General features: G+C 37.9%; 1 protein-coding gene across 4 annotated transcripts in view; it reads right to left on the bottom strand.

The window, feature by feature from the left end:
• Positions 1-24,669, bottom strand: part of lactbl1b (lactamase, beta-like 1b) — a 32,376-nt gene extending 7,707 nt beyond the window's left edge. Inside the window, exons 1-7 of one of the 4 annotated variants that reach the window (XM_026167131.2) lie at positions 23,877-24,669; positions 22,747-22,808; positions 16,008-16,086; positions 14,378-14,453; positions 10,493-10,670; positions 9,295-9,401; positions 7,730-7,887 (exon numbers count right to left, since the gene is read on the bottom strand). In XM_026167131.2, the coding sequence (XP_026022916.2) occupies positions 7,730-7,887; positions 9,295-9,401; positions 10,493-10,670; positions 14,378-14,437 (503 nt within the window). In that variant the 5' untranslated portion in view covers positions 14,438-14,453; positions 16,008-16,086; positions 22,747-22,808; positions 23,877-24,669. Of the gene's footprint in view, positions 1-7,729; positions 7,888-9,294; positions 9,402-10,492; positions 10,671-10,890; positions 14,342-14,377; positions 14,454-16,007; positions 16,087-22,746; positions 22,809-23,876 lie in introns of those variants that run through there. The other 3 variants (XM_026167130.2, XM_026167133.2, XM_026167134.2) reach the window with 3 other exon arrangements.
• Between the last annotated feature and the right edge of the window lie 2,290 nt (positions 24,670-26,959).

The following is a 26,959-nucleotide window of genomic DNA, read 5'->3' on the forward strand; positions in this document are numbered from 1 at the left end:
AATCTTCTTCAGCACCATGATCATAGCCAAATAATGGTGATGGACACAGTGTGCAAGAGCAGCAGAGGGAGAAAGCAAGATGACAGCGAGTTATGAAGGAGAGAAAAGTGATAAAGCACCCATTTATCTACTGGAAATCTACACTATTTATTATAGATTTTTTATTATTAATGTATAAGGAAGATTTAATGTTGTAATTGAGGTTGACCTCTTATGTAGAGTCCTTGGAACCTTTTTGAAATTCTTGGCATTCTTTTTAAGGATTCATTCAAGGAATTTGCAGCATTCTTTCAGACTTACCCTTTGTTATCTCTCTGGAGTACACAGAGAGATAACAAAGGGTAAGGTAAGGTAATTATTTTAGGAGTAGAGTATAACATTTTCTAATGCTGTATTCTGAAATTATTTATTATGTGTCCTCTGTTGTAATCTCCTTTGATTCATGAAGTAGTCCAGTAATTCCACTGGTAGTAGGATATTCAGTGCAGTATTATGTTGGTGAGACAACAACATTTTCAGTGGCATTATTTTAGTTATTTTTTCTCATATCCATCCCCAACTATCACTGTTTGTTTAGACCAAACTCGTCCTCAAATCTGAACAACTGAAAAAAGGTCAATTTTTTTAACCATCTTTTATTTTTCTTTCCAGTTTTTCTTCTTTGATTTTAGTTTGCCCTTGTGCTTTATCACGTATCTTTTTTTCTTGGGTTTCTTCAGTAAACCAGTGCATCTGTCACGGGCTGGGTCTGTGACCCAGCATTTTGAGTTCAGTTTTTATTTTTGACGTATGTTATTGAAGATATGTTAAATTCTGGTTGTTGCTATAATTAATTAGGATCTGATTTTCCTTGTACTTTGCTATTCATTGTTTATGTTAAGTTAATTTAGATATTACATCCTAAATTGCTCTGTTTTAGTTCTTTGCTTTTTAGAGCCATTTGTGTGTTCGCCCCCTGTGGTTAGGCCTTTCTTGTTGGTTCATATCTTAAGCTGTCATATTTCATGTCTGTGTGGTTCATATTGTCAACCATGTTTCTTGTCTGCGTCCCGTCCCGTCATGTTTCCTGTTTATTTTTAAAGTCTCGTTTCCATGTTCTATGTGCTTAGTTTACACTTTCCCTATCGTGTCATTATGATTTATTGTGCCGGCTGTTTCCTCATGTGTTTCCACTTCCCATGATCACCCCTTGTGTGTACTTAGTCTGTGTGTTTCCCTTCAGTCTTTGTCGGATCGTGCTATTTTTCCCATGTCAAGTCACAGTTCAAAGATCATAGTTAATGTCATAGTTCACAGTCATAGTAGTCACCGTCATCATAGCTTCCTTGTTAGTTCATAGCCTTAGTCTTAGCACCATAGTTGATTCATAGTTTTCTTTGTGAAGTCAGAGTTTCTCAGTCTTTTTGGGCTCTAGTTTGTTTTCACTTTCTTTTATGTTCCACGTATATTAGCCTGAAATAAAGGCTCGCCTTTTGTTGGAACAGTCTGTCTCCTTGCCTGTGTCTGCTCCTGGGTCCTCCTCACACACTCCACGGCGGTGCAATCTATATACGTCTTTTTCTCAGTAACTTTTGCATTGCTATATATGATCACACTCCTACCTCCATTCTACACTGTCCGTGCTACGCATTCACTGAGGTAGTTCACAGTGTGAGCCCCATTTTTTCTTGGTGTCACCCATAAAAACAAACAAACAACCAAATATTTTTTTTTATTAAAAAATAATTTTTATTTAATTTAATTTAATATGATTAACTTATCAAACTTCTTTAGAAAACGCATGAAGTTGTGTGCAAAAGACCAACTAAGATTTATTACATGCAGGTCGGAGTTACGCATTTTTCTTCACACTATCTAAGCTGTCACAGAAACTCTGATTTCCACTGGTGACTGCCGTGCCAAATCTAAAGCACTGCCTGTCGAGCTACAGATTGCACTGTCTGTGGTGTCATTTTAGGAAGACGGCGTCTTCAGCTTTGATTAGTCGCACTGTGGCTTATTTTGTACCACCTGATTACCGTTGCATCTGTGTTTTCACTCATTTCTACTTGATCACTGATCTTTTTGTACACTCTCAACTTTAAGACATCTTGCAATTAGAGTTTTTTCACATCTTTTGGTATTTCGTTTCAATGTGGGTTAATTTTTTGAAACTGTGGATAGAAGAAGTCCATCAGCACAAAACTGAAGAGCAATTTGGCTCAGTGGAAAGCATGGGTGTACACTGATTTTAAATACATTTCTGGTAATTCATTAGAAAATAAACTGTACTTGTGTATTCGACTAGCTCTTAGTATTTTTCTAACTGAGTGATAACTAAAAATTGGGCTTTGTTATGTAAATAAAGAGAAAACTTCTTAAGTGTGAGACAATAACCTTTTATCATGTAATGATTTTTCTAGCATTGGGTTTTTAAGAGAAAGACTGCTTTACAAACTTGAACACTGGGGTTTCAGATTACAGCATGTATTGGGCAAAGAGGGTCTGATGAAAGACCTTTGACATTTCTATAGTTAAAACGAAGGACGCCAGCTTAGCAACTTAAAGTCCGATTTGGAGGCTTTCATTGATTGACTCATCTGTCTTTCTCAAATCCTCCAGCTTTATACCGCTTTAAAGCAATAAGTGAGGTAACATTTCTAAGGTCTTTTTCATGGTTCGACTATTTCTTTTTGAGGTAAGTGTTAGAGTCCAATTTTAGATACACTGGCATTCTGGAAAATGGTCAATTACTTTAGTTAAACCTGACAAATTGTGACCACCTTTGGATGAAATCCCAAGAGGATAAATTGTGATAGCTTTGGAAGTAGATCTTCGCATCATCCTTAGCTGTTAATGCCAATTTTGAAGGTTCTCCCCTTGTGGGTTCTCTCAGGGTACTCCAGCTTCATAGTCCAAAGATTATTGCTTATCAAATTAATTGGTTACTCTGTGAGTTAGCGCTGTGATAAACTGACAGCCTGTCCAGGATTCACCCTGTGTCTCCACCTATGACAGTTGGGGATATGCCCCATCTTCCCCTCATAAGTGGTTAAGAAAATGGGTGGATTGAAGTTAGCTAATCATCTCATCTGATTAGCTGCTTTTACTACTAAGTACAGCTGAATTAAGCATTCTAAAAGTGCTGTAAAACTTTAACTTCTCACCCTCAGCACTGGCATAGATATTAAACAGGTCTGATGAAAAACGTTCAAGTAAAATAAATAATAATAATAATAATAATACATTTTATTTAAATAGCGCCTTTCAAAGCACCCAAGGACACTGTACAACAGATAAAAACTGGAAATATACACAATGATAAAAATAGAAGATAAAAGTTAAAACATACAGAAATTTAAGAATAGGCAATTTTAAACAGATGAGTTTTGAGGGTGGACTTAAAAAGAGAGAATGAACTAATATTTCTGAGGTCCGGGGGTAGGGAATTCCAAAGTCGAGGGGCAGAGCAGCTAAAGGCCCTCCCTCCCATTGTGATCAGACGAGCAGAGGGAACAGAGAGAGAAAGAGAAGATGAAGATCTGAGGCAGCGGGATGGGAGCTTCATCTGTAATAAGTCAGAGAGGTACGGTGGAGAGAGAGAATGAATAGCCTTGAATGTATACAGAATTATATTAAAATGGATGCGAAATTTGACCGGGAGCCAGTGAAGTTGCTTCAGGATTGGGGAGATGTGGTGGGTAGAAGAAGTCCTAGTAATAACACGGGCAGCAGAGTTCTGGACACGTTGGAGCTTGTTGATAGATTTTTGTGTAAGGCCAAATAATAATGAGTTGCAGTAGTCAATTCTAGAGATAACAAGATTATGGATGAGAATGGCGGTGGCGTGAGGTGTGAGGAAGGGGCGGAGGCGATTAATGTTACGGAGTTGGAAATATGCTGCACGTGTAATATTATTGATATGTGAGTTAAAAGATAATGTGCTATCGAGAATGACACCCAAGCTTTTCACAGAGGGAGAGATAGGGACCAGCGAGTTATTGATGGTGAGAGAGAAATTGTTAATTCTGGATAGCAGTCGTTTAGTGCCAACCAGAAGAAGTTCCGATTTATTGCTGTTGAGTTTAAGAAAGTTGGAGGAGAACCAAGAATTAAGTTCAGCTAGACAGAGGATGAGGGAGGGTGGAGGAAGAGTAGAGTCAGGTTTGGTAGAGAGATAGAGCTGGGTGTCATCGGCGTAGCAGTGGAACTGAATATTATATTTACGAAAAATATGTCCGAGTGGAAGAAGGTAGATGATGAAAAGAAGGGGCCCGAGGACAGATCCCTGGGGCACCCCAGTGGATAAAGGAGAAAGCTGAGAAGTGAAGGATTTTAATTGAATGAACTGAGTGCGGTCAGATAGGTATGATTTAAACCAGGCTAGTGGAGTGTGAGAGAGACCAATAGAAGCTAATCTGCTAAGGAGAATGGGATGAGAGATGGTGTCAAAAGCTGCACTCAGATCAAGAAGGATAAGGATGGAGAGGAGACCAGAATCAGCTGCTATAAGAAGGTCGTTTGTTATTTTTATAAGAGCAGTTTCAGTGCTATGTAGAGGACGAAAGCCAGACTGGAACTGTTCGTAAAGGTTATTATCAGTTAGGTGAAGATGGACTTGTGAAGCAACTATTTTTTCAAGGATTTTTGAGAGAAATGGTAGATTGGAGATAGGACGAAAATTATTAAAGTTGTTGGGATCTAGACCAGTTTTTTTCAGAATTGGGGTAATAGCAGCAACTTTGAAGGAAGCAGGAACAGTTCCAGTGGTGAGTGAAGAGTGAATAATAGCAGATATGAGGGGAAGGAGAGGGAGTAAGCAGGCTTTGACGAGGACAGTGGGGATAGGATCGAGCTGGCAGGTAGAAGGCTTTGATTTATGGATGAGATCAGCAATATCAGCTAAGGATGGAAGTTGAAAAACAGAGAGGAAGTGAGAAGGGGGAGAAGTTAGGACAGAGAAGCTACATTGAGCATTAGGGTCCAGGTCTAAGTGTATTTTATGAATTTTATCAATAAAGAATAGCATTAGAGCATCACAGAAGTTAGATGAATAGAGATGAGCAGGGAGAGAATCAGGTGGCCTGTTAAAAGAGTTGAATAGTGAGAAAAGGGTCTTGGTAGAGTTCTCACTTGAGCAGACAATAGCAGAGTAATAAGCAGATTTGGTTTGACTAATACATTCCTGGTAAAACAGAACGTGGTTATTAAACATATCCGTATGAATAGTAAGGCCAGTTTTCTTATAGAGACGTTCAAGCTGTCGGCCTTTAGCTTTCAGTAGCCGGAGTTCAGGGGTGTACCAGGGTGCAGAGCGAGAAAAAAGTACAGTTCTGGTTTTTTGTGGAGCCAGGGAATTTAGAATACTACTAAGGCTATGATTATAAAAAAGTACCAGGTCCTCTTGAATAGCTAAGTTGTTAGAAGACAAGCAGCTAGAAAAAGCAGAGGAAAGGATATCAAGATTTATATTCTTGATATTCCGGAAAGAGATAATACGGGGATTGTTAATTACAGAGAGGGTCATGTGAACATTAAAGGAGAGAAGTAGATGGTCCGAAATTAGCAGTTCGTCAGCTGTACAGATGGAGGGGGTAAGTCCAGAACAGCAGACTAGGTCCAAAGTGTGGCCCTTAATGTGGGTAGGGAAGTTTATGTATTGTTTAAGGCTGAAGCTATCAAGGCAGGATAGAAGGTCCTTGGTAAGAGGATGGTCGCAGTTATCCACGTGAACGTTAAAGTCACCCAGCAATATTATATTAGGGGAGACAGTAGCTAGATTGGTCAGCAGATCGGCAAAGTCACTGATAAAAACAGAATTAAATAAAATAAATAAATAAGTACAATTAATGCCCCAGAACACAAAGTAATGGTCTAGAAACAGAAATGAATGAATTGCATGTGTAGTGCATGATCCCTTGAGTATTTCACAAACTGCTTGTGTTTGCATGGATAACAAGAGGAGATGTTTCCACTGAAATAGAAAATTATTTGATTAAAAACACAAAAGAAACAAAGAAAATCATGAAAATCTGATCTGCTGCATTTTTTGACTTTGAACATTGTTAGAAGTTATAAATTTTGATCTCATTTCACTTAACCTCTTGAGCTAGTGTGGACTGTCATGACACTGATACTATCCAGATGTGTGCTGGCTGAATTGTTTGGTAACATGATCTAGCCCTCCACCTGTTACCCAGGTAGCAGCAGTGGGTGCATCAAGGGTCAGCACCATAGAAGGCATCCACAACAGGTAAACTAAATCAGACATTTACAGGCAGCAGCCAGTTCCAATAAATAGGCATTCGGCAATCAGCAGCTGGAACTAACAGGCTGCAAGAAACCAATCGAGCAAACTCCTAAAAAGCTTAACGAGCACAAAAGAACGATGTGGTTGTGTGTGTGTGGGGGGGGGGGGGGGGGGGGATCTTGGAGCCACTGACAACTAGGAACTAGTGTTTTGAAGTGATGTAGTCAGGTTAAGAGAACTGGAGGGAAAGCCCGAGGACATCTGGCAAACAGCTGCAAGGCAGGTCTGCGGAAACATGAGCAGCGGGCCTGTTGCCAGCAGAGCTGCAGACTGTGACATTAATAGTGGAAGCAGTTGCACTTAACATTTTAGTAACAAAAGATGGCATCAGCTGTTTGGCAATAGATCAGACAGAGGTCATGCCTTCTGAATTATAAATGTGAGACTTTCAATGAGCTTGAAGGAAGTTCACATTTGAAAACACATACATTTGTTATCTCTGATTCCAAGACTCTTGGACTCATTGTATGTAAGTATGACTAGTTTAGAGCTAAATAAACAAACTATAATGATATTAGATTTAAAGATGCTTTCACATTTGACCTTCAGACACTTTTTGATGATTCATGTGGGACTGGAAATACTGCTTATATATTGTGTGCGGCAGGCAAACACGTGATGCACACACTCGACTGCTATATCGGTTGCTGTATTCACACATTTGACATGGACTCTGTATAGGGGAGCTGGTTAGGGTAAAGAGTGGCTAATGCCTGATCTGACATTTGCACCTCTGTCGGGTAACTCCCAGAAAAGGTCGGGGCTGCAGTGCCTGTGTGAAAACAGCTTAATTTAGTTTTGGTTTTAAGAGGATTTCTATAAAGGACCTGCTCCAGCTGCTGCTCCAAGAATATATAATTGAACAGGTAATGTACACCTCATTATCATTATGTCATTATTTTTTGTGGACCAGGGAAGACTATTCTTTTCACCAGCTGTTATGAATATTTCCTTATATTTTCAATATTTTCTTCTTTAACCCTTGTGTGGTGTTCGTATTTTTGTTACTCAGCCAGTGTTCATGGGTCTGGTGGACCCGCTAGAGTTTTGGCTTTCCAAATTAACACTATCAAACAATTTTATGTTAAATTACTCAACAGATGTTTACTTCATCCCAATTACAAGACATATGAACAGCAAACATGGTTGATTTTTTCCCTTTACCTTTGTTAGATCACATTTATGAATTAATGTGCTTCTCGTTTTTCTTTTATATAAAATGTTATAAATAAATCAGTTATAATCAAGTGGAGTGAGTGGAAAGACACAACACATTTACACGTGAAAAAATAATTAATTGTTTAATTTTTCTTTTGAAAAAAACTGAACACGGGTCTCACAGACCCGAACACCATACAAGGGTTAATCAAGCAGTTTAATGAAGTTTGGACTTTTATAGACAGGATCATAAGACCTATGAATGAGCTTTAAGGCACTCACCTGTAGATTGTGTACTCATTTGTTGGTCCTGAGTGAGGGTCGCTGGCATTCCGCTTTCCAAAGTTGCCTGTCCACAAAACAGTGTCATTTAGGATTACGATGGCCGACAAGGCAGGAAGGCTGATAGGGTTGATGGTCTGCCGAAGCAAAACGTCCACCTGGGTGAGACACAGCAAGAAGTGAGTAGTTAGTTCCAAAATATTTCCAGTTAATGAACTTCTTATTCTTTGCTTCATGTTAGAACTTTATTTTAAAGATACGAAGGTGGCATCTATCTATCTATTAGGGGTGCAACAATACTCGTATCGATATTGAACCGTTCGATACAGTGCTTTCGGTTCGGTAGGCATTTGTATCGAACAATACATTTTTAAAAATTTATTTTATCAACTTTTCTTCTGACGATGTTGTCTGTGTTGAGAGCTCAGTGGATCTGCCTTCGACTACTCCGCCTAGGCTGCACTGTCGAGGGCAGATCCACTGAGCGCAGCACAAGCTAGCAAGACAGAAGCTAAGCTCGTTGCAACATGGCAACTGCCTCAACACTACCCGAAATTGAACCTCCCCCACCCTCATTCAGATCTGGCGTTTGGAACTATCTTGGTTTTCATGTGAAGCATGACCCTGATGGTAAGCGCGTCATGGACAAAAGTAAAACAGTATGTCAGATGTGCCACGCAGTGCGTTAACGCAGTTAGCTTTTTAACGTGTTGACACCGTCCAGGCCCACACACTGGGGTAACTCGTTAACGGAGATTTGCCGTGTTATGGCGTTAACGTCATTTTAACGAGATCAATACTGACAGCACTAGTGAGAACACAACGAATATGAAAGCACATTTATGCTGACATCATCCTAGTGCAAAGACAAGTGGAAGCAGACAAAAACAAGCACGCATGCTACAAACTTTACCCGAGTCATTTAGACAGCCGTTAGCACATGATTCTCCTTATGGGGACCTGATATGATATGCTGCTGAGAGTATACCCCAGAAGAAGCGTATGGTATAGCTATCTTACTACAATAATTAGGAGAAATGACTGAATTTGATTACTACACTACATTAGTATGTACAGGTGAGAGGGTGGCAATGTTAGCACAAGAACATTTTCAATGTAATCAGATCAAATGTTCACATGTCTTTTATCCATTTTCTGTTTGGCTTTGGTGGCTGCTGAGATTACAGTAAAAGAAGCTTTTCTCAAATGATAGAAAATACAAACTAAAGTGTAAATGGCAATCATCTGCTCCACCTTAGATTTACCAGACTTTATGCTCATTTCAGTTTATTTCTGTGGTTACTGCAGTTATGTTCATCCACTACATTGCATTCCCAAATTCTCTAGTGGGTGCTACAGTGCAACCTCCTGGCTACAGTAACACAACCTTTTGCTCAGACAGACTCTCAGATTTTTCATCCACTATGTCTTTAATCTCCCTCTGTCAACTGAACCGACATTTGGTGTTAAGGATTACCGGCCAGCCTGTAAATTTACTCCGACTTAAATGGACATGCTGGAAAAGCGCCTGCAGATTTAAGTCTGTGGTCTGTGCATGACATCACCTTTTCCAATGCTTCTTTTAGACTGGGGATAGGATGCTCCAGAGGTAGAGGCTCTGGGAAACGGGGACACATCATCTCTGATTTGGCACTGCGACCCATTCCTTCATCTGGGTGGTATAGACAGTACAAGGGGAAAAGAGAAATAAAGAGCAGAGGGAGAGGGTAGACTACTGGAATCACCACTTGATACTGTCAGACAGGGCAAGTATAATGTAGTCTAAGTGAGCTGGTGGTTCAATAATTCTCTGCTTTTTTTAATGAACCTTATAGGATCCAATTTCACAAAACGTGCGATACATAACTCTTTCATCAAAAAGCATGTGACCGCGTCATGCATTAATGTAATATTTTAATGGATTTATTATTTCCCTTTTAATTCTAAAGAGCTGATTTCTTTCAAAAGACCTTTCCCATTACTATCCTCTTTATTGATGTAGAATCACATTACATATCTTGTGCTGGGTTTGCTTTACTGCATTAAAGTTCTTAGCTTACCTTACCTGAAGCCGCTTTCTGAGATTTTGAACTTGCAATGATGCTACAAATGCTCCCACTAAGAAAGCTACTGGTACATCTCATAATTACAAGATAAAGATCATACAATTATGAGATTGTTTTATCTCATAATTAAGAGATCTGTATATCTTGAGTGTCTCATTTTTGCATTCACATCAGATAAGAAAGAGGCATTTAGTGGATGTACATAAGGAGCTGACTGTAACTGGATAGCACACTGAGGACCTGCTTGTCAAATGATTAATTTGGCTGTAACCAAGTGCATATTAATCATTTGTCCAGAAAGAAAGCACAGTGAAGATTTAAAAAAAAGCTTCTCCAGTTGCTTTTTAGACAGTTTTAAGGCAAACTGTCTAAGGCAAGACTTGAGTGACTCAAATCACATCAAACACATTTCAGAAGTATAATACTTTTGTGCAATTTGTGTGAAAAATCATATCATGATTTATTTCAACTCTAAAGAGAGTGCTTGAAATCTCAAATAATCCACAGCTCACAGTCTGGAGGCTAATTGCAATATTTAGCCTGACCTAAATAACTATAAAAAAAAAAAGCCTGTATAAAATCCCTAAATTGTGACTTTTTTTATTTGCATCTGTGTTATAATTAATATAATGTTAATCAATATAAATGTGCTTTGTTTGAGGTTTTTATTCACCGGACACCAATCACGTGCTCTCACCTGGCTGGACTTTTGGCATCTGATATTGCCAGAAGAAGCATCCTGTCATCACCAGTGACAATATGAGGAAGAACACCAAACCCAGCTGGGTCCATTTCACCTTCATCCTGCTGGTTTTAGTTTGTCCTTCGAATTTAACAGCAGCAGCAGCAGCAGGAGGAGCAACAGCAGGGGTTGGCTTATGCACAGACAGACAAGGCACACATGAACACAGTAAGTTGGCACTGAATGTGTCAGTTTGTTATCTTACACCGTCAAATTTACACAGCTTCTCATGTTTTTGGAGTCTCACACATAGGGACAAGATATTGTCTTTAACACTGACTTCAGTTGTACAACAAGTGAGAAATCCTTTGGTTAATATGTAAGTGTTTCCTGTTGCAGTTCACAGTACTCACCACCTGATGCTTCACAGGTCAGAGCAGGATTACCAGTGACACAGAAATCTTCTTAGCACACAATCAACATCCTAAACATCTACTCAGATTGATTCTGCTATGTAAGCAATCCCTACACCCCTAAGGCAGTAAATGGTATCCAGCAGAGGTTTTCCTGAGCAGGAGAAAGGCACAGACACCGACTCCCATCTCTGACTTCTCACTCACTGCGCTGTAATTCTGGGCCATCGGTGTTCCGTCCGTCACAATTCAATTTCCTCTCCTGCAGCCACAGGCTGTCGACATCATAATCCCCAGATTTACTCAACCAAAGCAGCCAGGGAAATCTTAATCCCTAATCCCAGTGAAGCAATGCACTTCAGTCTAGCTTCGTCTTGTGGAGCCCACCACCGAGTCACAAGAGCTTACAATGATGGCACCCAGTCAGCAAGAACAAGTAGAGATTGGGTGTTAGGGTATGACTTTTAGCCACAGCATAAGTTGAAAAGTACACTCACTTGGCACAGGAAATTTGGGTCAGCTAGGTTAAGGAATGAAAGAAAATTTGGGGCACTGAGGGGAAAGTACAGTAGATGACCAAGGATATTACGCACTGGAATAATAATAATAATAATAACAACGTATATAACATTTTAAAACACACAGTTTTAAAGTGCTTCAAAGTTTGGATAAAAAACAACAACAACATTCCACATTAAAAAGTAGTGTACATATTTATACATGTGAACACAGTCTTTCATGCATACACCGTCCTTTACACATATATTAGGAGAACAAAAGGCTACAGACAACGGGCAGCAGCCTTTAAAACAAACCACAGATTCATTTGATCTGATAAACTGAGGACGTCTGTTTCAAAGTTTAGGTGCTAGAAATTCAAAAGTCTCTTTTAAAATATGAGCGTGAAACACTGAAGCAAAGACAAGGACACAACTGAACCAATTTAAGCGAGTCTGGAGAAAAGGAGTCTCTTTTCCAATAGTTTTATTTTTTATTTTGTTTTGCGGCTTTTTGAGATTTAGGTCTTTTTCTTTTTTACAGTACTATTCGATAGTTTATGCACTTTTTAATTAGTTGAAGATTGGAAACTTTGGGTTTTAGGGCCATTGTGTGGTCAGCTTAGGCTACGTTCACACTGCAGGTCTTAATGCTCAATTCCGATTTTTTGATCAAATCTGATTTTTTTGTCTGCTCGGACTTCACGTTTCCCAATTTTTGCCTCAAGTTATTTTGTTATTTACATAATAATGTAGATAACCTAATAATTATCCTTATTGCTGTTTTAGAGAGGAGCGGTGCTTCAAAGGATAGTTGCAGATTTCTGTCAGAATCTGCAGATTATGCAGTACAAATAAAATGTTAACGTTTCTCCAACGTTGTCTTCCCAGCAGTTTCACCGGCTGGCCAGGAAGCGTTCGCGATGTCTTCTCGGGCTTCTCCGGCGCTGATAATTGGCGTCTGTCTTGTGTCACTGACGTAAAAGACTGATTTAATGCGACTTGACCGTTCACACAGCAGTCGCTTTCTGAAACATCGGATATGTATCGAATTCAGTACCACATACGAAAGTGACCCAGATCGGATTTGAAAATATCGGATTTGTGCCATTCACACTGTCATACCATGATCGGATATGGGTCGCATAGGGTCAAAAAAATCGGATTTGATGCGCTTTCGCCTGCAGTGTGAATGTAGCCTTAGACTCCTACCTTTTTAAGGCCAGGCCCCCAGGCTCTTATAGTTTCAGTGATTTTTGTTTTGTTAATATAAGTTTATACAGTGAATGTGGCCTCCTCTTTATGTGGTCTTAAACAACAGCTGTCTCTAACTTCTGTATCTATTTAAAACAATGCTGAGATTCCCAAAAAATTCCACATGTCTATTTCATTCAAGATCCAGTATATTAAGGTACCCTTTAAACATGTTTTAAGCTCTATAAATAATTTAGCACTTTTGTGATTATCTATCTCCGCATTCTACCTAATTAAATAATTTAAAAAGTTAATATCAAAATATTATTTGTTTCAAATGTTTCCCTACTGATTACAATGTGTGTCCTATTTCACTGAACTGTTTTCCTACTTATTGCACTGGTCCATCATTGGATGCGAACAAGTTGTAATGTCACAAACTCCTGCTGGTACATGCCCTTGTTCAGGGTGAACTCGCATTTAATATTATGGTAAAGCTGAGCTTTAATTGAAGAAAGCACATTTTGCGTGCAGCAGGAAATCATTATAAACATTTTGAAATATTAATTTAATTCTGTGCATCCTGCTCCAGGAAGCGTAACACTATCCAGTTCCATTAGACAGGGCATGAAAGGAACAGCAAAGAAAAAGCACAATTTACCCTAATGTGAAACTCACTGAACTCATTGAAGAAGTGTAGAAAAGGAAATGCTTTTAATTCAGAGGTCTCACTTTTGAATTCTCACAAAGCACAAAGACTTCTGAGTTGGAAAAGTAACAGAGGCCTTTGATTCAAAGTAAAGTCTCTGGCAGAGTTAAAAAAGGAGGCACTGTCTGACTAGAAAACGCTTCAGCAAGGTCCAACAACAACAACAGCAGAGAGCCATTTATTCACAAAGCCATTACACAAGTGCATCTATTTTTAGTATAAATAATTAAATGAATACTAACTCTGAGGCCTCATCAAATTTAGTAAACCTTCAGTTACTTAGAATCCAGTTTGTAAATGGTCCGTTTTTCATACTAATAGTTGTTTCTAAACAGAGTAAATTATGGTGATAAGAAATTCAAGCTCTGTGAAATTAGCAGTTACTTTTTTGTTAAATTTGTTCTCTTCTTCTTTTTGATTTCATCATATCTGGCTTCACTGTTTGCATTTTAAAAAAATGACCCAAAGTGATGATGGTGCCAAAAGATTTTTTTTTTCTTTATTTATGGCCGTTAATTAAAACATCTCCCACGGCATTTGGAGAGATTTGCTGTGTATAGGGAAAAGTGCAAGAAAAGTGTGAAGATTTATCTGTAAAATGTTATTAATTTACTTAAAAAGTTACAGTACAAAGATCACACTGGAAATTTGATCTAGCTACGTCGGTTCTTGTGAGAAGTTTACATAAAGATATAATGTTTTTTCTTTTTTTGAAGAGAAAATAACTGTGTTTCTATCCATCACTCAGAGCAACTCTTTAGTCCTGTTATTAATGGCTAAAATGGATTTTCCTAAGCACAGTAATGTATTTTGATGATTATAGGTATGATGGAGGGATGTGAAAAAAATTGAAGTGTGAAAGGAAGCTGTGTCTGATCTGGTTGCATAACCTGTCATAGCCAGTGAGTACAGCAGCTGGCCCATTTTACCAGGAAACACATATTTTTCTAACCACCAGAGCATTAACACTCACAGTAGGGTAATGGGTTTTTACAGAACACACAGATATTATATGTGTTTGCCAGTTAGGTTCTGGATGTGTTTGTGTGTGAAGGTTGTGTGTTGTGTTCAAGGTGGCTGCTTTTACCTGTGCTTGAACCCCATCCACAGAGGTTTCTATGAGAACTTTACTCCCTGACTTGCCCATGGTTTTACTGCACCAGCTGTTATATGAAGAAAAATAAACAGAAAAAATCAATTAGTGCTTCTGCGCAGAGCCTGCGTTCTTTGCTGTATTACTGTAAAGTGAAATATTTTTGTAGTTTTCAGTATAAATGAGGAAGGGGAAGTGACGCAACATTAAGGGTATCAATAGCCTTTGTGCTATGGATGAGCCACAGATTTAAAAAAGCAAAACAAAACAACAACTTCACCAATAACAGCTGTAAAATGTAAGTGTGGAGCAAAGCTTGAGTGCAAGACAGTAAATTTATTACAATAGCTCAGAGCTGGAGAAGGAAACTAAGACCTGCAACATCATGAATAAACATTTGAGAATCAGATGACCTTTTGCTGCAAAAGCTCAAAAAGCCGATGAATTTACCAATGAACAAATAATCAGTCAAAATTTATGAAATAGACAAGAGTCAAAAAAGGAAGTGTTAATCACTGATGACCTGGAATGACCTACTTTGTTCCAAGTATTACTTGAATAGTGTTCTATCCATGATATATATATAGTGTATATCTCACAAATGTCAACACTAAAAGGTGAGGTGATCTGTCATCACAGAGAGGGGTGAGACGAGATCAGACTCTCATTGAATGAAGTCATATATTGCACCTGGTTGTGCTATCTATAAAATAAAGTGACTTGAGAGCAGTCCTGTAATAACCTGTCCAGAGTGTGTCTGGTTTAAGAGAACTGGGATTGGCTGGATTCAGAATTGAGACAGAAGTTTAAAGTCTACTTGTTTCTACTTGTCAGCCACACTGACCATGTGCTGTGTTTGCAGTTCTGAGAAAAAAATAACAGGCAAACTCCGAGTTCTGACATCAGCAAGGCATAAGGTTACAAGGATTGAGACCCTGGGATTGAGGAGCGTGTGTCTATAATAACACTGACTGAATGCACACTTACCAATACAATCCAGCCCAATTTATAAATTTATTCCATCAAAATATTGAATTTAAATGTTGTTTATATTTTTCCCCAGACAATGCAGATAGCTACTTGGATCAAGAAAACAGCAGCAAAAGGTGCAGCTTTGAATCCAGCTTTGATAGTACAAATTGCTGCTGGCTTACAAGTAAAGGTAAATGTCAGTGCAGGGTACTGCATTCAATCAAATCATGGAGTAAAGTTTAAACTGCTCTTCCCCACTCTCAAGTGGGGAGCATGTTATCTAAAGGTTCAGTGTATGTTGCGGCTGAGAGAAAGGAGAGAGGCTGATTACTCTGAAGTGCTTTGAGTAACTTACCACTTCCAATTTCAGTAAGCGTATACTATGTCTTTATTGTACAACTTTTATAAGGGCCTAAATCATTGACTACAACACAAACATTTACAAAAGCAAAACTAAGGTTTTTTTCTTTCTTTTTAAACAGAATCTGTTGATTAATTTTTTAAAATTATTTATATATATATATATATATATATATATATATATATATATATATATATATATATATGATTGATGTTTCCACAAAGTTATTCCAATTTTAATGTGATGTTATAGCTACATATATACACATACATGTATTGAGATAGTGCTTACTGGAGATTCCTGTGTTTTTCTTTATGTTACACGCTTGCCATTCGACTAAATGTCTTCAGGTCAGTCAAGGATTTTCTGCCTTTGTTCAAAAGCAAGAAGAAGAAAAAAGAAAAGAAAAAAAGCACATCAGTACCAGAAAACACGAGAGCTGATCATAACAAGGCAGGATATACAATAACATTGTTGTTTCTTGTTGAGCCCTGAGTTTAGTGCTAAAATAAAATTCAAGCATCTGCTGATTAATAAACTAGGGTGACACGTGAGGGGGAGGACTTCTGCATCTCAGTCATCAACTTGGATTACTGAATATTTATTGCATGGATGTTGCTTTCTGGCAAAAATGATTTACTGATATTGAATGTGACTGTAAGGTCACTCAGTCAGTCTAGAGAATTACACTGGATTATGCATGTTTACCTTTAATCCTGTTGCAAAGAAGCACACAAAAAAAGATTGTAGTTTGCCCTTCGTCTGTTGGTCTCCAAACCAATTAAAACTAAATCAGATATTCAGTGCAGGGCTAAAACATGAGCTGGCAGTTGGGTCGGTGTACCAGCTGAAATTACTCACTGCTTACAGAGCAGCTATATGTGTTGATGAGGCTGCATCGTTTCAGCAGTGTCATTAGTCTGATATCAGAATTGATGGTTCGGTTGTTGAAAAAAAAAAGCTTCTGCTGATGCAATAAAAAAAGAAAAAAAAGAAACATAGCTTGTTTCAGAATTGCAAAGCTGTTTCGAAGTGCTGCTGTGCCTTGGTAATGCTAACATGCCAATATGGTATATATTTACACAGTCTGTACCATTACCATTGCTGTGTATGGGCTGTCATCTTCTCCACAATGACTCTGTAGGGTTTGCTACATGGACTTATCAGGAAATAGAATAGAATAGAATAGCCTTTATTGTCATTGTACAGAGTACAACGAAATTGGAGTGCCACTCCCTTGGTGCAAGTTTCAATAATAAATATAAATGTAAAATATAAAAAGTACAAAAAAAAAAACAATCGTAAGTACTCAAACAATAGTATGTACAATATATACTATGGAACGCCAGGACTGCCATAATGAATTAATTAAATACACCATTAAATAATTAATTAAATGTGGCAATAATTAATTAAAATTGGAATTAATTAATTAAATAAATAGTTATGACACATGTAATTAATTATTGACACATTTAATTAATTATTTATGTATTTCACATTTTAATTAATTATTGACACATTTAATTAATTAATTATTGACACATTTAATTAATTATTGACACATTTAATTAATTATTTAATGATATATTTATTTATTTCATTTTGGCAGTCCTGGCACCTGGCTCTCATCATGAAATAATTTTATCTGTCAGCCTCACCCATCAAACTCAGGGGGCGGGGTTAACGCTGATCGAGTCAAAACCATTGCTTTGGCCTGGTGGCCATTGTTTCTAGCACACAACAACCGGCATGTGGAAGCTAACAGAACTGAGCTTTGAAAAACCCTGTTTGTGTGTTACCAAATACCGTTTTAATATTTTTTTAGCCGAGAATGTAGTGGTTTAATCTTCATGTGTCTGGTCGGTTTGTCAAGATACAGCCTCTTTGCAAAAGTGTTTCGATGATTTCGGAGATGTCTGCCCAGTCTCACGGCAAAGCGTGGGATAGACCCGCTCGCCTCGCAAGCAATCCCACCGACAAAGCGCAGGCCCCGGTACACAGCTGTAGTAACCCCCGCTGACTTCTTTTACTGAGGTTATATTTATCGGTGTTTTATTTCCTGATGTTCTTATGTGTCCTACGTGTTTCAGTCGCCAATTCTGAATTATAACTAACATTAAAAACATGTTTAAGGAGGAGAGAGAGCAAATAAATCTGTTTAACATCTGATCTTTGGGTTTTTGTTCAGTAATCAGCGTGACCTGTGTATAAACGCATAAAAGAGATAACGTTGGTGTTTCTGTCATGTAGTAACTGCTGGCTTTAACTGTACAAAGGTTGTTCGACACTATGAAACACATACAGACTTCATGATGTTCGGCTAATATTTTTATTGTGAATATTAATCATGCTGACCTCGCTCTGTACACCACGCAGCGAGGTCAGCATGTCCACGATATCCACGATATCCTCAGCTCCATGAGTTAACACAAAGTTTCCCACCTGACTATCTAACTGCCAACTATTCCAGAGACGTGAAAATATACAGCATAAAGAAAAGTGTAAGAGACTCAGCAGCAGATTAGAATAACAGTTATAGATTTAATAAATCACCAAATGAATCCAAGAAACGAGCAAACCTGTTCCGACAATTTGAATTTGTATTCCCTCAGCTGCAGACTCGCTGCTGTTTAAATGTTTGAAAAGAAAGATTAGATATAAAAAACGTCAAACATAGACTCAGTCTGCCTTCACATTTGATATGAGGCCAGCACGTATAGTGGCCTCAGCAGGCTATTACTGAAATACACGTGCTATATCATAAACTATGATATAAATAGGGAGGTCCTATTAACATGTTTAGTTTTAAAGGACACCTTCCTGCCTTTAGTCTCATTCATGAGCAGTATTAGTTTTCTTCTAACATCCAGAAGTCTGCACGATGTGTTTCATAGTTTGTAACAAGCCTTTGACAGGTAAACATAACATGACCGAAAAAGCAAAAAAAAAAAAAAAGAGAGAGAGTGTTGACATAAGAAGAGAAAATGCTCTCAATTATGGAGACAGGCAAATGGTTCATTTATGTTTGATGTGTGTTTATTCCTCCCTAAATATCGTCGGTGAAGTTCGCCATGCACGTCAGATTTTCCTGCGCATTTTTATACCTCTGCCAACAGAGAGAGAAAAAAAATCACATTCTAACAGACAGCTGGTGCTTAGAATACAGTTGAATAACTATTAAAAAACAGATGATATTTAGATGATAGTTCAGTCTAACACATGTGCCAGTGAACCATTAAACGTCTGTGAAACTATGCAGTTATGAAACGTAACTTTAACCTCAGCCAAACCGATTTGCTCAGTTGTAAATAAAACAGCGAAGTAAACGTGACCCGACAGACAGAACCTGAGTGAATGAAGTCCAGCGTTTAACCACTGAGAGCTAAAACTCAGCTGAGGTTTCAAAGCTGTGTGCCGGTGATTGGACATCAGCCGCTGATGAAGCTGTTCGCCTATAAAGTGCTCTGTAAGGAAACAAGCTCCAGCAGCTCTGCGCTCGGGGAAAACACTATATTTACTTATCTTGCGCAGAAAAATGCGCTGACATTGCTTTATATCGAGCACCGGCTGCCCAGTTAAACTGTGACTATCACCAGGTAACGTAGGCGTGTTTCTTGAATTAGCAGCAGGTGTTAAACAGCTGACAGATGAGGAGGAGGATGCATGCAGGTAAACTGAGGGTCTGTTGAGCTGATCGCTGGTTTCGTGAGAAAAATGTCAGCTCGTTCTTTATGTTACAGAAGCACAGAGACACAAGACCAGGCGGAAAGAGACGATCGTTCGGTGAAAATGAGAATCTGCGAATGCAACATGTGGAACACGGAGAGTGGAATATGTAAACAAACCGGTTAACGTAACCCCCTCGGTGCACTCTGCATGCTAACTGTTAGCAGAGCTAGTGAAATCTCTGAAAACATCTGAGCACTTTTGCAAACATGTTCTATGTTGACAACCTGACCAGACATACGGCGCGACATTCGCGGCTAAAACACTGTTAAAAGTGTAGCTGGTGACAGAAAAACGGGGTATTTTAAAACTACACCACCACCATTGCTGCCTGTGATTTGATCTGCATTCTGGGATACCTGGCTGCCCCAAGTCTACACAAGCAATCGATTATCTAGGATCGACCTGTTTTGACTTACTTTGCACGGCAACCAATCAAATGTTAGAGAAGCTGCATGGGCAGCGTTAACCCCGCCTCCTGAGTTTGATGGGTGAGGCTGACAGATAAAATTATTTCATGATGAGAGCCAGGCGCCAGGACTGCCAAAATGAAATAAATAAATATATCATTAAATAATTAATTAAATGTGTCAATAATTAATTAAAATGTGAAATACATAAATAATTAATTAAATGTGTCAATAATTAATTAATTACATGTGTCATAACTATTTATTTAATTAATTAATTCCAATTTTAATTAATTATTGCCACATTTAATTAATTATTTAATGGTGTATTTAATTAATTCATTATGGCAGTCCTGGCGTTCCATAATATACAGGATAGCAGCATTAATATAATGACAGTATGAATAGCAGCATAATATAATGACAGTGACGGTATGGAATAGGTTCAATTGTTTTTGTGCTTATTTACTACGGTGATAGCTCTGGGAAAGAAGCTATCCCTGAATCTGTTTGTCCTGGTTTTATGTGACCTGTACCGTCGGCCTGACGGTAATAGTTCAAACAGTTGGTTGCTGGGGTGAGAGTGGTCCTTGATGATATTGCCAGCTCTGCTGAGGTACCGAGAGTTTGCAGTGACCTCCAGGCTGGGCAGAGAGCAGCCAGTGATCTTCTGGGCTGTGTTGATGACCCTCTGCAGTACTTTCCTGTCTGCAGCTGAGCACCCTGCATACCATGTTGTTATGCCGTACGTTAGGATGCTCTCTATGGTGGCTCTGTAAAATGTCACCAGCAGCCTCTCCTCCAGGTTGTTCCTCCTGAGCACTCTCAGAAAGTGGAGACGCTGCTGGGCCTTTTTAACCACCGCTGTAGTATTTGCAGTCCAGGAGAGGTCATCAGATATCTGCACGCCCAGAAACCTCATGGAGTGTACCCTCTCCACACAGCTCCCGTGAATGTAAAGTGGGGCCGGGTCTGCTCTGCCCTTCCTGAAGTCCAAGATAAGTTCTTTAGTTTTCGTGGTGTTCAGTTGGAGGTTGTTAACTGAACACCACTCAGTCAGTCTGTTGACCTCATCTCTGTAGTCCGACTCATCCCCCCTTGAGATGAGTCCAACCACTGTGGTGTCATCCGCGAACTTTATAAAGGAAACTTTATAAAGAAATAAAGGCAGACAGGTGCTGATGAATTACAGACACTGCTTTAATGTAATATAATTATTGCAACATAATAACTGTATGTGCAATTATCTCTGCTGCATGCAAACGTTGAAATATCTGCACTGCATGGACACTGCAGCATTTACGAATACGCTATGATAATGTGTTATAATTCACATATTGCTGCACTGAAAAAAAAACAATAACTGGATTTAATTTCAATTTTCTCTAATCCACATAGGGCCGAAAATATACATACAAGGTCAGAAGCATATATTACCTCCCGCTTGTATTTGGTTAAATGTCTCTTAGCAAGTTGCACCTTGGCCAGGTGCTTTTGGTTGCCATTAACAAGCTTCTGGCATAATTCTGACTGGATATTTCATCAGTCTTCTTTGCAGTGGAATTCATTTAAATTACTCATTGCACAAAGTGATTAGAATAATGAAGAAGGAAGACTACCTCCAAATTCTTCAACTTCAGCTCAGCTCAATAACTAGACAGTTGAAACCTGGACAGTCTACATTTAATTAAACATATCTAAGACAAAAAGGTGTGACGTACAGTTTCTGAAAATACTCTAGAGGTCACATTCATGCTAATATGGTAGAACATATATAATCTTAAAAGTTTCTGTGTGCTGCACCAGAAACCGCCTTGTGATTGCTTTAGCAGATTACAGTTACCTGTAGTCTGAATGAGAGACATCGACTAGTCTTTAAATATAGTATTTCTTCACTATGTTATGAAAAGTGTTGGTCAAGTTACTTGAAAATAGTAATTAGTTACTACTTACTGATTACCTCTTATAGAAATGAATCCTGTTACTTTATTGATTACTTAGTTTCAAAATTAGTTTCTATTACTTAGTTATTTAGGTAACATTATATTTTTTCTGCATAGTCCATCATATAAATGTGAATCAAATTAAATAGTCTATTTTTAAAACTTGTTTTATTAGCTTTAAACTTTTAACTTTATGCACATTGCATCAAGCAAACAAAATCACGGTTTAGTAATGCAGTAACGCAGCGTGCTTACGAGAAAGTAACAGTAATCTAATTACTTTTTTGCAATGTTAATCCTTTACTCATTACTTGAAAAAGTAATGGGATTACTGTAACACAGTGGTTCCCAAACTTTTTTTGCTAGACCCCCCTTTGTTTTACAAGAAAAATGTTCTTTTCATACCACGCTCCCCCTGCAATGGCTCTGCACCCCCCCAGGGGGCGGGCCCCACACTTTGGGAACCTCTGCTGTAACACGTTACTTTTAACACATTACTGCCCATCTCTGTTTATAAATGTTATGAAACCCTTATCGTTTTGGGCTCTTTTGGGGTGTTTTTTCGACAAATGTTGCTGAGGATAGATAATTCATTTGCTGCAGACCCAATTTACCCAATGATAACAAAAAGTAGCTTTAGGTGACTACAGTGTATTTAAAGTCATGAGAACATACTATTGAATGTAATCTGACATTTTTTATTCATTAATTTATCTTCAAATATGACTGGCCCACCAAGAGTGTGACCTTAAAAAATAATTAGCCTATGTGTCGCTGAATGTGGTATTTTACAAGTAATTAATACAGTTATTCCCTTATTTAATGGAACCTTTTGCCAGCAATGTTTCGATGATTAATACATCATATTGATTTTTCTAGGACACATTGCATCTTGAGAATCATTTTCTTTAATGCTGTAATAATGTCATCGTTAATTGCCTCACTTACTTTGCCTTCAACATCTGTTCTGTTTTCCTTCTGTGCTGTATGCTGCTGCAATGACCCAATTTCTGTCAAGGATCATTAAAATTTCATTTCATCAGTCAATCTAAAATCGTCATGTCCATTGGCATGCTCACATTTCCCCCCCCTCCCCCTCATTTTTATACAAGGCAACATGTCATGCTGTGAATGTGGAATGTTATTTTACGCTCTTTGCAAGCTGCAGGCAGTGAGGGTATGATCCTGAATTAAAAGTGCTTTTGCAAAGTATAAAAGAAAATTCAAATGTCAAATGACAGAACTTGACCACATTTTCAGATAATTTGAGTATCAAATGCAGAGGTTTATTAAACTTTATAAAGTTAAGAGTGCCATCTACATTACACTGACACTGCAACACTTCAAATATAATAAACCACTTCTGAACACTTCAAACTATCTGCATTTAAGTGTGCAGTTGCAAATTTCAGATGATATATGCATTTATTATCTTCAGCTAATTGTAAAAGATGATAGCATGAATGTCATATTGAAATCAAATGCATCCATGATGGGAGCAAAACAACACTTGAGTCAACTTATAAAGTATAACCTTTAAGCCAAGTTGACTAATTAAAACACAACCCCATATAGCCTCTTTTCATTTAAAAAAATCAACTAAACAAAAAACAAATCAGAATACAATTTTACATTATCTTTGAAACAGTTAGCACTGGTTCACCTACTGAGTAATGCAGTGATAATAACAGTAACATTTCTATCCAGTCTATTAAATAAACTATTAATTCAATGTTATTTTAACCACACACACACACACACACACACACACACATATATATATATATATACTGTCTTTGAAATGTCTAAATGTCTCCACCTTGTCCAGTATACTTGTAACTGCATTGTCATACCTGCTTTTATCAGTATATGTATTAATGAAATGCAGTTGTATTTACTGTCGCCTGAATAATATTTGTTAAAAACATAAAGAACATTTGTCAATTTGAATGTATCACAAATACAAAGCATGTAGAATCCGAATTGTGGAAAACATATTACATAAGCGGTAGTGAATCAGGCACCTCTTTTTCTAGGCCATGGAACATCCTACATTGATTAATTCCTTGTGCACTTACCTCAGGTTCCGAAACTATTAACTGCCTTTCCTCTTCTTCATCAAAATGGTAAGAGAAAAAATATTCCGCTTTTGTACTGCCTGGGTTAGAGAGCTCGAAAGGGGAGCCTGACAGATGTTCGTATCATGGTTATGGCTAAATCTCCTTGTATCAAACCCAGTATTCTGGATTAACCATCACAGCCAATGGCCACATCTGCCATAGCTCAAAAATAGGTGCCCTCTCAGTGTGTGCGGCATGTGCTTTATGTGTGTGTGGGTTTCTTTTTTTTTTTCTGCTTCTTCTTTTTTCTTTTTTTTTTTTTTGGGGCATTTTATTTGTATTTGCATTTGCATGGCACTTGGTTTTTGGAGTAAAAGCTTACTCAACAAAATAAAAAAGCCAACTGGAGCTATTTGCTTGACTCGACATAGTTTTAGTGACAGGAAAAGATTACAGCCCATTAATGAGGTTATGGAGCTTGAGGTTGTTTGTGCATCCACCAGGACATGAAAGAACTTCAAAAGATTCATTAGATGCTAAAAAAAAAAAAAAGTCTTTGGTGGCCCAATCATGCAGTCTTACCTAACTGCAAATTGTTCAGATCTTTTTTTTTTTACTTTTCCTTTTTTGAACCTTTGCTTCACTGATTCGCAAAAGAATCTGGCAAAAAAAAAAAAAAGAAGAATCTAAAGGCACCCAAACTCGTTCCCCTGGCTGTGGATTTATAGAAGACATCTGACCTAATTCTCTGCAATGTTCTCATTTCATGTTAAACAGAAACATGTAAAACATCTTGTGGGTCAGCTACACTTTAATGCAAACATTAGATGAACACAGATAAGCGCTCAGTCTTGCCCGTTGTCAGTGACAACCAGAATGTAAAAAGTGGACAGTTGTAGTTCTGTAAATCCTTTCATGCCTGCAAGCAGGAAGGAGCATGGATGGATTTATACATTTTAAAAACAGGGAAATGCTCTTTGGGCACTTGCTGCAAGAATTGTGAGGAATAAATATGTAGATAGCTCTCTATAGTGTACATGGCTGTGCCCACTGTCTCTTTGTTTACGTGCAAAATCACTGGTGACATGAGATAGTCTGCCATAGGGTCACTATAGCATCTGTGTTATGCAATGCTGACACTAAACCCTTATCTGGATGATGGATGTGTAGTTACACGGGAACGGATTATCTCAGATGCTGTGGACAAAGAGGAACATGCTTAGGCTGTTTTCTGTGGTATATTCTAATGAAATAAAACAAAACAAAACAACTATTTGCGTGCAGCCACAAAAGTACATAAATATATAAAATGATCTTTAAATAAAAGCCTGCAAAATAAAACTATGCCCTAGGCCACAAATAAATATTCACAGTGTAGTGTGCCTTTTCCTTCCATCTTGTTCTTATTGGTTAACCATACCATCAGATCTAACTCTGAACTCTAATCTAGGTATACAATCCTGTGGTCTTTAAATGCTACATAATGTAAGATTACTATGCACTCTCCATCATTAATCTTTAGAATTTAGCATTAACAGTTTAAAGCTACTGGAAACAGAAAATGTAATCCTTTGTTTTCCATCAACAATTTCAGATAATGGTCGCATACATTACAGAAATGTACTTATGACCTCTATACATATGGTATACACAAAGACACCCTCATGATTCAAATAGTGTAAACAATTTTAAGGAAAAGGCACCATGATCTCATATAATGTTAGTGCATAAACTATTGTTTCTTACCTTTTTGACATCATTAAATCACTTAGGGTATTAAAAAAATGTATCCATGATTTAAAGGCTCTTTTAGTGAAAATCTGAAGGGTTAACAAATTAGTTACTCTCTCTAATATGGCAGATTCTTGAGTGAACAAATATCCAGCTATTACACATGCTGTAAGAACAATTGCTGGATCATTACTGCATCTGTACTCTATAATCTAATTCTAAGAGGATCTTTGTGCTTATTTTCCATAACATAAGATGTAAGGGCGCTTTTCTGTGAATTTTGAGCTAATCAGACTACCCATTGTAATCGTTATAAAAGGTCACTATTACAGTTGTTCCATGTTAATTATTATATTGCAAATCTACATGTGTTACTTTCTTTCTTCTTGTTGTGAGATTAAGACTCCAGCAGTCTGTGCTTTTGCAGTAAATGGAAAATGGGCTATATAAATGCCACTCACCTTTTGCAAATCCAATTCAGACACTGGATCTATTAAGTATTTCAAATCTTTTTGTCTTAGCTGTCAGCTTTCTAATCACTATCATTATATTTCATTTGTTTTTTAAAAAGCTGTTTTTATTGTTTTACTTCAAACTTTACAAGCCAAGACTTCCTTAATCTTCACTTAAATTTGTGGGGAACAAATGTAACTGAGGGGTGTTCATCTTACCCACACATGGTGTGATGGCAGAGGGATAATGGTTTAGAGTAGGGGTGTCAAACTCCAGTCCTCGAGGGCTGGTGTCCTGAAACTTTAATGTGCCCCTGCTGCAACAGACTTGAATAAAATTAGTAGGTCATTAGCAAGACTCTATAGAACTTGACTGCACCTCTAACGAGGTGACAACCCCTAACCCTACTCAGGTAATTAAAAAGAAATACTGAAGTAAATGTAAGTGTTTGGAAAAATGTACTTTTAAAAGTACTTTTATTGCCCCATGTTCACTCACTCATAAGCTGCTGTAATATGAGTCAAAGCCCCCAAGGACTGGAGTTTGACACCCATGGTAGAGGCACTGGAGTTTGATTTGTCAGCACTGACAAACTCTGTTCTGTTTTGACCTGGTTATACTGGCATCTTGTGGACAAAGTGCATATTACAAACATGTCTGTAAGTAAATCCTGCAGAGATTTTAATTAAGATCGTATTCTAGCCCTGTTAAATCTTTAACACATAACTTTATTTTAATTAGAAATGTAGATGGCATTATGGTGTTAGAACTCTGAATATATTTTAAATTCTAGTCCTTTAAATGGATGATGGATGATTTAATAATCCTGTTTCCTGTCGTAACTTTGATGAGCTTCAAAGCAAATGTCAGGGCTAGTGAAGAATTATCCTTTTTAAATTCACCAAGCTTTGCAAGAC

This window comes from Astatotilapia calliptera, chromosome 5 (genome assembly GCF_964374335.1).
Source record: "Astatotilapia calliptera chromosome 5, fAstCal68.1, whole genome shotgun sequence".
Lineage (NCBI taxonomy): Eukaryota > Metazoa > Chordata > Actinopteri > Cichliformes > Cichlidae > Astatotilapia > Astatotilapia calliptera.